At 49.4% G+C, this 10,000-nt stretch overlaps 1 protein-coding gene across 1 annotated transcript in view; it reads right to left on the reverse strand.

Moving 5' to 3' along the window:
- Window positions 1-1,313: 1,313 nt before the first annotated feature.
- Window positions 1,314-10,000, reverse strand: part of atf7b (activating transcription factor 7b) — a 12,903-nt gene continuing 4,216 nt past the window's right edge. The window contains exons 2-12 of the mRNA XM_041241564.1: window positions 7,521-7,602; window positions 6,705-6,801; window positions 6,451-6,584; window positions 5,926-6,063; window positions 5,315-5,472; window positions 4,666-4,762; window positions 4,395-4,511; window positions 3,999-4,148; window positions 3,487-3,675; window positions 3,017-3,119; window positions 1,314-2,527 (exon numbers count right to left, since the gene is read on the reverse strand). Coding sequence (XP_041097498.1) covers window positions 2,286-2,527; window positions 3,017-3,119; window positions 3,487-3,675; window positions 3,999-4,148; window positions 4,395-4,511; window positions 4,666-4,762; window positions 5,315-5,472; window positions 5,926-6,063; window positions 6,451-6,584; window positions 6,705-6,801; window positions 7,521-7,568 — 1,473 coding nt within the window. The 5' untranslated portion in view covers window positions 7,569-7,602 and the 3' untranslated portion in view covers window positions 1,314-2,285. The remainder of the gene's footprint in view (window positions 2,528-3,016; window positions 3,120-3,486; window positions 3,676-3,998; window positions 4,149-4,394; window positions 4,512-4,665; window positions 4,763-5,314; window positions 5,473-5,925; window positions 6,064-6,450; window positions 6,585-6,704; window positions 6,802-7,520; window positions 7,603-10,000) is intronic.

The following is a 10,000-nucleotide window of genomic DNA, read 5'->3' on the forward strand; positions in this document are numbered from 1 at the left end:
TACTATCACTATTATTATTATTACTATTATTATTCTTATTATTAACAGGTCAGGCGTCATCTGTTCCACAGCTTCAACCCCAAGCTGCATCCTAATAAGGACCTTCACTCTCTAAGCTACAAGGGACACGCGTCTCACACAAATAAAAACAATGCAAGCTTTCCTATTTTTTGTTGCATGAAAACGACAGTGTTTAAAAATGTGACAACAGGTTGCATCCGGTCACCCCAATGGTCAGTGTCCTCCTCGTGAGGCTCGAGTTGCTCTCGAATGTATTTTAACAAGAAACCGTTTTGAACAGCGAGCGTTCGATTCCTTCTGTACCTTCAGGGGTTAAACAATAAGACACAGGTACGAAATCCCCCCCACCGGGCGACGGTATACTCTCTATATCCCACGGCCTGCCGTGAGGTTGGCTTGATGGGGGCTGGAGGGTTCAGTAATCTAACTGCACAGGACTGGGGCTCAGAAGCTGCAATGAGGTTGACCTTCTCTGGGGTTATTTCTGGGCAGGGCTGGAAATGCACACATTGACGGGGCACTGTAGGGATTCTATCAGGGAGCTCAGGGTTAGTCCTGCATCTACACTATCTATGTTAGGTGAACGTATGTAACGCATAGGGCACTGCTTTCTGTAAGCAGACAAGAGCAGCTGGTTCAGCGATGCTAACCCTCTGCTGCACTCTGCTGGCCAGACACAGAATTGCAGTCAAACTGAAATCAGCTTCAGGACACAATGAATGAATGATTTTTTTTTTTTTTAATGGCAGTGAGATTTCAGCCTTTGCACTCAAAAGGACGAGGCGAGAGGGGCTTACAGGTCTCAAACGGATCATAGAGAGTTTGATTTAACACACTTTCTTTCTTTCTGGCGAGAGTTTTCAGTAAAAAAAAAAAAACCTTTCACGTTTTAATTAGGGCTAGTCAAGGAAAGTGAAACACACTCGCCGACATACGCACACATCTATCTATCCTCTATATATTTTATATATATACACACACATTTCATGTCACAAACGAAAACGCTAAATGTAGTAATGCATTATGTGCCCACTAGGTGTCACTAGAGATTGCTAGTGCATTGCATTAAAAAGACCGAACCGGCTCTCGCTGCTGGGCCATACTGCCTCCCAGTCCTCCCAGTCCATCAGCAAAAACCACAGGGCAACACTCCCTCCCAGTCTACCATATCTAACCACTGGGCCACACTGCCTCACAGTCCTCCCAGTCCATCAGCAAAAACCACAGGGCCACACTCCCTCCCAGTCTACCATATCTAACCGCTGGGCCACACTGCCTCCCAGTCCAACCACAGGGCCACACTCCCTCCCAGTCTACCATATCTAACCGCTGGGCCACACTGCCTCCCAGTCCACCAGCTCTCACCGCTGCGCCGCGGCTCCCAGTCCACCAGCTCTCACCGCTGCGCCGCGGCTCCCAGTCCACCAGCTCTCACCGCTGCGCCGCGGCTCCCAGTCCACCAGCTCTCACCGCTGCGCCGCGGCTCCCAGTCCACCAGCTCTCACCGCTGCGCCGCGGCTCCCAGTCCACCAGCTCTCACCGCTGCGCCGCGGCTCCCAGTCCACCAGCTCTCACCGCTGCGCCACACTTTCACCTGTGAGTACTAATCTTTAGGAAGCAGTAGCGATTGAAGAGCTCTGCCTGAAACCAAGTGCATGCAATGCTTGCTTGCGTTATGCTTGCAAACCCGCAGTACCTGCTATACTTGTACTGAAGAGCTTGCAGGTAAAAAAAAAAAAAAAAAAAAAAAAAAAAAAGTAAAATACAAAAATATGCTAAAATCGTTTTACGAAACCACCCCCTTTTTAAAAAAAAAAAAAGAATGCAGTAAGTTGTCTCTTTAAACTGTACAGTATTACCACAAAGATATCCCCCCCCTCAGCCCCAAACCAACGCCAACCCTCAGCCAGGGGTGGGAACAAGACTCCTGCTGCACAGCAGTGTCGCCCAGTCCAGGTTTTGCCATGAGCTCGATCAGCCACAGTGTCTATACAGGTACAGTAACAATCTCAGGTATGCGTGTCTTACTAAACTCATAGAAAAACCAAGAACAAATGAAAAACTGCTGCGCAACGCCAGTCTTATTTCCATCCCTGCTGGCTGTTTAGTACAAAGGTGGAAGGGGTAGCAGGATGAAGGTGGCGAGGGGGACTCCCTCCCTGCCTGCCTGCCTGCCTGCCTCCCTCCCTCACTCAGGGTCTCCTCCCCTCCCTCAGTCTCTCGCTGCGTCGGTTACTTCTAGGGCTCCCTTCACTTCTTCACCATCATCTGCCAGCAGACTGGGACTGTGGGGCCATGATCACGTGGGCGGAGCTGCTGTGGGCGGGGCCACTGTGAGCGGGGCGAGGGGCGTTGCCCATGCCTGCCAGCACAGACATGGCGAGAGCCTCGGCCGCCTCGCGAGTGCTCATGCCGTTGGGGGTGTGGGGGCTCATGGAGCTGTGCTGGATGACGGGGGCGGGGGACGCTGTGGGCTCCGTCATGTCCTTCGGGCTCTCCTCTCCTCCTGGGGGGAGGGGGGAGAAAAGGAAACGAGAAGATACAAAGAAAATGAGAAGAACGCCAAGCAGCTTTCAGGGCTGGGAACAGGACGGTACATCCACTGCAGTCCCGGATACATACAAAATAAATATCTGCCTGCATCACTTGCAATTACTGCTACCTTTCAACAGTACAGCCGTCATTTCATATATATATATATAATAATATATATATATATATATATATATATATATATCCTGTAATGATACAGGTGTCCACTTAGGGACCGTTAATCTGACTCCTCTGTTGCGTAGTAGTTTCACTAGGACCTCGATTAGGCCAGTGTGTCTAGCTAACAAGCTCAGGTGTGTGATTTAACTGTGCGACAGAGAAAACCAGGAACAGATCAAACTGCTATGCAGTGGGAATCGTTACCATCCCCTGGAGCTTGACTTTTGTGAAGGCTGCCGATCTAGACTGGAAAGCCCCTCTCTCTCTCTCTTTCTCCTCTTACCCATGTAGGCTTTCTTCTGCAGGGTGGTGACAGGGCAGTCCTTGTGAGCCAGCAGGAGCTGCTTCAGATGAGACACTTCGTTTCTCAACAGCGACACTTCGTTCTGGAGCCCAAGAGAGAAGCGGTTCGGATCAATTATTATTATTATTATTATCATCAATATTAAGGCTGTCTTATTTCAATTAGGGCGTGTTCTCTTTGCGCTGTCCCTTATTAAAAGTTCACCAGGGTATCTCTGCAGTTCTACCCCCCTGCGCTTTTCCCATGGTTATAGCTTACCCTGGTTTACCACATTTATTAATACCTTGCTCCTGCCTTCCCTCCAGGGCTACCTTTACAAAGGAGCTGGCTGCAGCTCACAGTCAATCATTTATAAATATTATCAATCTGAACGGTGCACTGGTGCAGCAGCGAGGGAGCGCGGTGCCGGGGCTCGATATCGGATTTGTTGTTTGTTCCCAGTCACTCACGGAGAGCTGCACGTTCATGCCGGACAGCTCCTCTGCCTTCTTCTCCAGAGAGTTCACCCAGACTTTGCGTTTCTGGCGGCAGCGCGAGGCCGCGGCCCGGTTCCGCTCCAGGAAGCGCTGCCTCCGCTCGTCTGGGTCGTCCTCTGCGGTCCGGCGCCGTCTCCCTCCTGTGGGCTGGGCTGGGGACACCTGGGGGGGGGGGGGGGGGGGGGGATGGGACGACGACACAAATCTGTAGTGGTTCTGTGTACCACCCTCTCCAGGTTTTACTACGAGCTTGATTGGGTAACAAGCTCAGATAGAAAACAGACCTGCAGTGGTTCTGTGTACTCCTCTACATACAATCGCTCTTCATTTAAGAATGTTATTTGTATAGCTGCACTAGAAGAAACCGAGTCCAGCAGACAGGCATTTCTAATGCTAGTGCCTTCATCAGTGTTACTGAAACGAGAAGAAACCGAGTGAAGCAGACAGGCGTGTGGTTTCCTGGCCGCAGTGTTGCCGTGGTGTACCTGTGGCTGGACCGGGGAGGGTGCGTCGGGTTGCTGCACCAGCAGTTGGCTCTGCTCCTGCCGGGACGGCCCCATGCTGCTTGCCGACCCCATCATCAGAGCTCCGTTCAGGGAAGAGGGGACCTGGTGCGAGAGGGCAGCCTTCAGCCGCTGCGGGAGACACAATGTGTTTGAATAACGGCACAATCAGTTTGCAGAGCACTTTAATTAATACTTCATAATGATGCTCTGATGTACTTTGTCTATTATTAATGATAATAATTTAATAACAAAGACAAGCCTGTACTGTAACTAAAGAAATATCTGAGGAGTGCAATCTAACCCAAACCCCTCTCTTGTGCAATGGTTTAGCCCTCCCCAGTAAGAATCCATATCATGGGCAGTGGATCGACTCACCATCTTGGCCTCGGAGGGTATGTGCATGCCAATGGGAGAGGCAGGGCCGCTGCTACTGTTCATAGGAGGTCCTGGGATCCCTGGGATATTGGGAGCCATTGAGATAGGCCGGGCCAGCTACACAGAGACACAAGGACCACAAAAAATAAACAGTGCTGGACTTCAATTACAATGGATTGCACGGGAGTGGGAATTGGGAACGGATTTTAAAAAGGAAACAGAGATCGAAAACAACAGCAATTACTGGGGCTAAAGCAACCCCCCACGTTACCGATATGACTGAGGTCATCTGCACAGGGGGTCCCGGGAGTGGCATGGCTTGTCCATTCGGAAGCTGCATCAGGACGGAGTACGGGCCTGAGGGTGAACTGAGAGCGAAGGGGCAGAGTTAGGAGCAGGATTCTCCAGCGCCAGGGTAAAACAAGCCTGCAGCTGCCACACCCACAGCTACGGGAAAACGCTTTCACCCTAAAGATCGAAGAAATCCGGCTTCACGAAGTCGAGTGAAAGCTGCTGAATAATGTCACGTTAACATGCTGAATTACACAGCGCTGCTTTGTATGAAAAACAAACAAACAAAAAAGAGAATTGACATTTCGAAATCTATCATGAAACACTGTACTGCTGTTATGACTTCCAGTGGATTTTATTTTTTATTTTTATTTATAAAATATTCAAGGAACTAGCGTATGTGCTCATGAGTTAGGTTTTGTCAGGGTTTTTTTTTGTACTCATCTGTAAGCGCTATGTGCATTCCCACTGAGACACAAACACAAGAACACAAACAATTACACACACGGACGGACACAAGAACACAGACAGACACAAGAACACACACACACACAGAGGCACTCAAGGACACAAACAGAGTCACCTTGTCACACACACAGAGAAAGAGTAACACACACACAGACACTTACCCAAGCTGCCTGTTGGAAGGCGGGGTCTGTGTGATGACAGAGGTGGGGGAGGGCAGTGTGGGGTTCAGGGGGTCGTAACCCAGGTTCAGAGGTAGGGATCCCGGCCGCACGATCGTGGGGGTGGGGGCCGAGTTCAGCACAGGCTTCGGGGGCACCTCCTGGGAATCAGCAAGAGGGACGAGAGGGGAATCAGATCATATAAAAAACCGCCAAAGATTGTACTGCCATAGCAAAAGCACAGCAAAGTGTAACACAGCACAGTGACAGCATGGTGTGGCATAGGGGAGCATTGCAAAGCACAGGTAAGCATTGTAAAGCACAGAGAGGTCTGGTAAAGCACTTTGATAAATGATGGTAAATGCAGAGCATAACCATGAGAAAAGCAAGAGGGTAAAACTGCACAAAAAACACCATGCCAGACTTTTATAATGGAGGTAAAAGCAGACTCAGAGAAAGAGAAAATGCATAAAAACTTAGCACTGAAGCCACGGAACCCAGAACGATAGCAAACCTCTAAACAGGGAGGTGGAGACGCAAACAAAAAAAAACAGATCTGCTCTTGGAGTGCTGGGAAGGAATGCGTTCCCAGCTTGCTTGCTTCTCCAGCTCACCTCTGCATCCTCGCTGTCCGACATGCTGGTGAAGGAACGGGGGCTGTCTGGAGGGGAGGAGTCATCGACGTCCACCGACTCCTCCTTCTTCACCTTCACCTCTGGGGTCAAAGCCAACGTCATGCCCAGCGCCCCGGGCTGAGGGTTTCCAGAAGACATCATCATCATCATCATCATCATCATTATTAGTTATTTAGCAAATGCTTTTATCCAAAGTGATTTACAGAGACTAGGGGGTGAACTACGCTTCATCAACTGTTGCTGCAGAGTCACTTCCAATAGCACCTTGTTTGTTTTACATCTCATCAGAAGAACAGAGCACAAGGAGGTTCAGTGACTTACTCAGGGTCACACACAGTGAGTCAGTGGCTGAGCTGTGATGAAAACCTGCTAACGAGCCCCTTTCTCTAACCACTGGACCCCCAAACCTCCTCGCCTGTGAATCAAAACCCCCAAGGAGCCGCTGAGCGAGTGCGGGCAGTTGAGGGGGAGAGAGCGTCTCTGGCGGCCCCCCGTCCTCCTCACCGTGACTTTCACGCGCTTGTTCTCGTCGTCCTCCGTGGCCTTCCTGAACTCCTGCTCGAAGGAGCTGGCCAGCTCGTTGAACAGACCCACCTCCTCGCAGTTCTTCAGGAAGCGGGTGGGCGTGGGGGTCTGGTCTGTGAGGCAGGGGAGAGGAGAGAGGAGACGCTGGTTATGCATCGTATACAGGGGGCACTGACCAGCTCACTCAGAGAGAGAGAGAAGACACACACACACACACACACAGAATCACGTACCAGCGATTATAACAGAGTCTGTTCTGGCAGGTCCGAACTTCAGCGTCATCTCGTGTTTGTGTTTGTGAACGGCCAAGTGGTCCTCGTTCGTGAACCGCTGTTTAAAAAAAATAAATAAATAAATCAAAAGAACAAAACAAAAAATAACAAAACACGCACAGCAAATTACAAGCACCTAACCCTTTCAGCCCGTTACACACATTATATAAATTGAGAAAGCACCTCCTTTATCGCGTATACATGAGAACAGGGAAATGAACCCTATTTGTTTTTCATATATTTGCACACTGCCTCAGACTTCCGATGGCATGTGTTGACACACGGCGCCAAGATAAGGATAAAGACTGAATAAACTTAAATTCAACAGCAAACACTGACTTCCAGTTTGTCATTGAACTGAATACAACTGTACTGAGCTTACTTTAATATTTCTTAACATACTGTAATATTGCACTAAGAGAGAGATATATATATATATAGAGAGAGAGAGAGAGAGAGAGAGAGGGAGAGAGAGAGAGAGAGAGAGGAGAGAGAGAGAGAGAGAGAGAGAGAGAGAGAGAGAGAGAGAGAGAGAGAGGAGAGAGAGAGAGGAGAGAGGGGGAGAGGGAGAGAGAGGAGAGAGAGAGAGAGAGAGAGAGAGAGAGAGAGAGAGAGGAGGGAGAGGGAGAGGGAGAGAGAGAGAGAGAGAGAGGAGAGAGAGAGAGAGGGAGTTTTACTTTAATTATGAGTGCCAGGGTCACTGCTAATTTCTAACCCTGCTTCATACACAGACAGACAGACAGGCAGACTCAGAGACAAGCAGACAGACAGACCTACCTGCCCACATCCTGGTGCGCTGCACACAAACGGTCGGTCATCACCCATTGTTTTTTTCTCCCCCAAAACGAGTAACACTTTACTGAAGGAAAAAAAAAATAAACACAAAAAGAACACCCAGGTCAGTTTTTACAGAGGGATGCAGCAATGCCTTGATCTGCATGCCTGCGCTCGCATCCGAGAGCCACAAGCCCCAGAGCGGGGTTTAAAAACAAAAGCGCCCACGACGGGATCCTCTGCACGCTGCGTCTCCGGTGAGACTCCTCAGACAGCGGCTGCAGGGGCCGTCCCGTCCAGCAAGAGGAAGAGAAACAACAAGCAAAACAGTGCGAGCCAGAGAGAGAGAGAACAGGAAATCTAAAAGAACACGCCATTATCACTCAGATTCAAAACATGGGTTTAGTAACCAGAGCTCCCCCTAGAACACACTGCTCCCCCTCCCTCCATCCCTCCCCCTTCCCAGTCTTTCGAGGTCAGAAAAAACTAAAAAAATCTAAATAAGTAACACCGCTTATAATGAATGAAGGAAAGAAGCCTAAATATTTAATCAAAACCAAACTTATACACAATTCTGAAGTCAGCAACACTTAGCAGAGAGAGAGGACAGGAGAAGAACAGCAGACTTCAGTGCATCCACGGCTGAAATGTAAAAATAAACAGCAGCAGACAGCCGTTAAATGTGACTGGGAAGCAGGCTATGGAAGTTGAACAGTGCAGGGCAGCCTGGCTGGCTCTCCCGACGATGTGCGATGCTGTTACACAAGCAGTGTGGGGGAGCCGTGAGCACGGACCAGGGGCTGGGGCAGGGCACTTAAACAAAAACACCAGTCCCCTCCTGCAGCTCTCAAAGAGCCAGCTTCCCAACGTCTCTCAACGTTCAACCAGCGTGTTTGAAACGAGGTTCATCTTGTGCCTTTAGCACCCCAATTTCATTACTTTTTTATGTTCGTCGACCTTTCAGCCTGAAATGCGGATGCTCCTCTTTCTTTCTCCTCACCCAGGCACTGCTTGAGGAGCCTGCCCTAGTTTCTGCCTCGTGAGACAAAGAAAACAAACAAAAAAAAAATAATTCTCTGCAGCCGCTTACGAAGCTTCACACTGCTGTGAATGTGGGGCTCAGGACTGTACTTCTCCTGCTCAGCAGATCCAGTTCACCAGCCCAACCTGTCATCAATAACCACCCCCACCCCCACCGTAACCTTCAGCTGCCTTGCAGGGCTTAGGACCTTGCTAGGAAACGGACTAAACAAACTGTATTAATAGCTGTTAGGGGAGCCAGGAATAAGAGAGAGAGAGAGGAAAGCGCTGGGCTGCAGTGTGGAAGGCAGTGGGTTTGAGGAGCTCAGTGGTTAGATAAAGAAAGCGCTGGGCTGCAGTGTGGAAGGCAGTGGGTTTGAGGAGCTCAGTGGTTAGATAAAGAAAGCGCTGGGCTGCAGTGTGGAAGGCAGTGGGTTTGAGGAGCTCAGTGGTTAGATAAAGAAAGCGCTGGGCTGCAGCGTGGAAGGCAGTGGGTTTGAGGAGCTCAGTGGTTAGATAAAGAAAGCGCTGGGCTGCAGCGTGGAAGGCAGTGGGTTTGAGGAGCTCAGTGGTTAGATAAAGAAAGCGCTGGGCTGCAGCGTGGAAGGCAGTGGGTTTGAGGAGCTCAGTGGTTAGATAAAGAAAGCGCTGGGCTGCAGCGTGGGGTCTCAGTTGCTGTGTGGTTAGCCACACAGCAAGAAACCCGAAGAGACTGGGAACAGCACCCTGTCAGTAACATACCAATGCAAGGACAGCGCACCACACCACCTTCCACGCCCGCAGCCAGACACACCTGCTCGCTCTGAGAGAAGACTTTATTATTGATTTCTGAGACGACGCCCTCACCCAGGGAGACTCAACAGTCCTTACGAAACATCATCTTACGGATAAGAGCAGTTATAAAGCACAATGAAGTCGCTGGTAAATAACAGCGAAATCAAAGGCACGGACCCAGAGGGGTATTTTTAGTTCAAGCGTTAACCAAGAGTGTTAAACAATACTGCTGTAGCTGTTATAATTTTAACCGATCTGGTCTGGTGTGTTCAACTGTGATCTGCTGGGGAAGCAAGCAGTAAACACACACACACGCACGCACGCACGCACGCACGCACGCGCACAACATTTTGAAGTTGGACATTCTCGCATGAAACAGAAACTACTAAGTTTGTGGGGAGTTTGTGAGGAGTTGATGCGAGTAAAGTTCTGAAGCTGAGCAAAACAAATCAAGCCTGTATTTGTCTCACTACAAAAATACTGTGTGTGTGTGTGCGTGTCAGTGTGTGTGTGTGTGTGTGTGTGTGTGTGTGTGTGTGTCAGTGTGTGTGTGTGTGTGCGTCTGTCAGTGTGTGTGTGTGTGTGTGTGTGTGTATATATATATATATACATTATATTTATTTGCAAGTTGAGCAGCATCCCACAGTCCTGTTCAATTTGATAATATAATCTATTGGTGTCTTTTTACC

This window comes from Polyodon spathula, unplaced genomic scaffold (genome assembly GCF_017654505.1).
Source record: "Polyodon spathula isolate WHYD16114869_AA unplaced genomic scaffold, ASM1765450v1 scaffolds_796, whole genome shotgun sequence".
NCBI classification, from domain to species: domain Eukaryota; kingdom Metazoa; phylum Chordata; class Actinopteri; order Acipenseriformes; family Polyodontidae; genus Polyodon; species Polyodon spathula.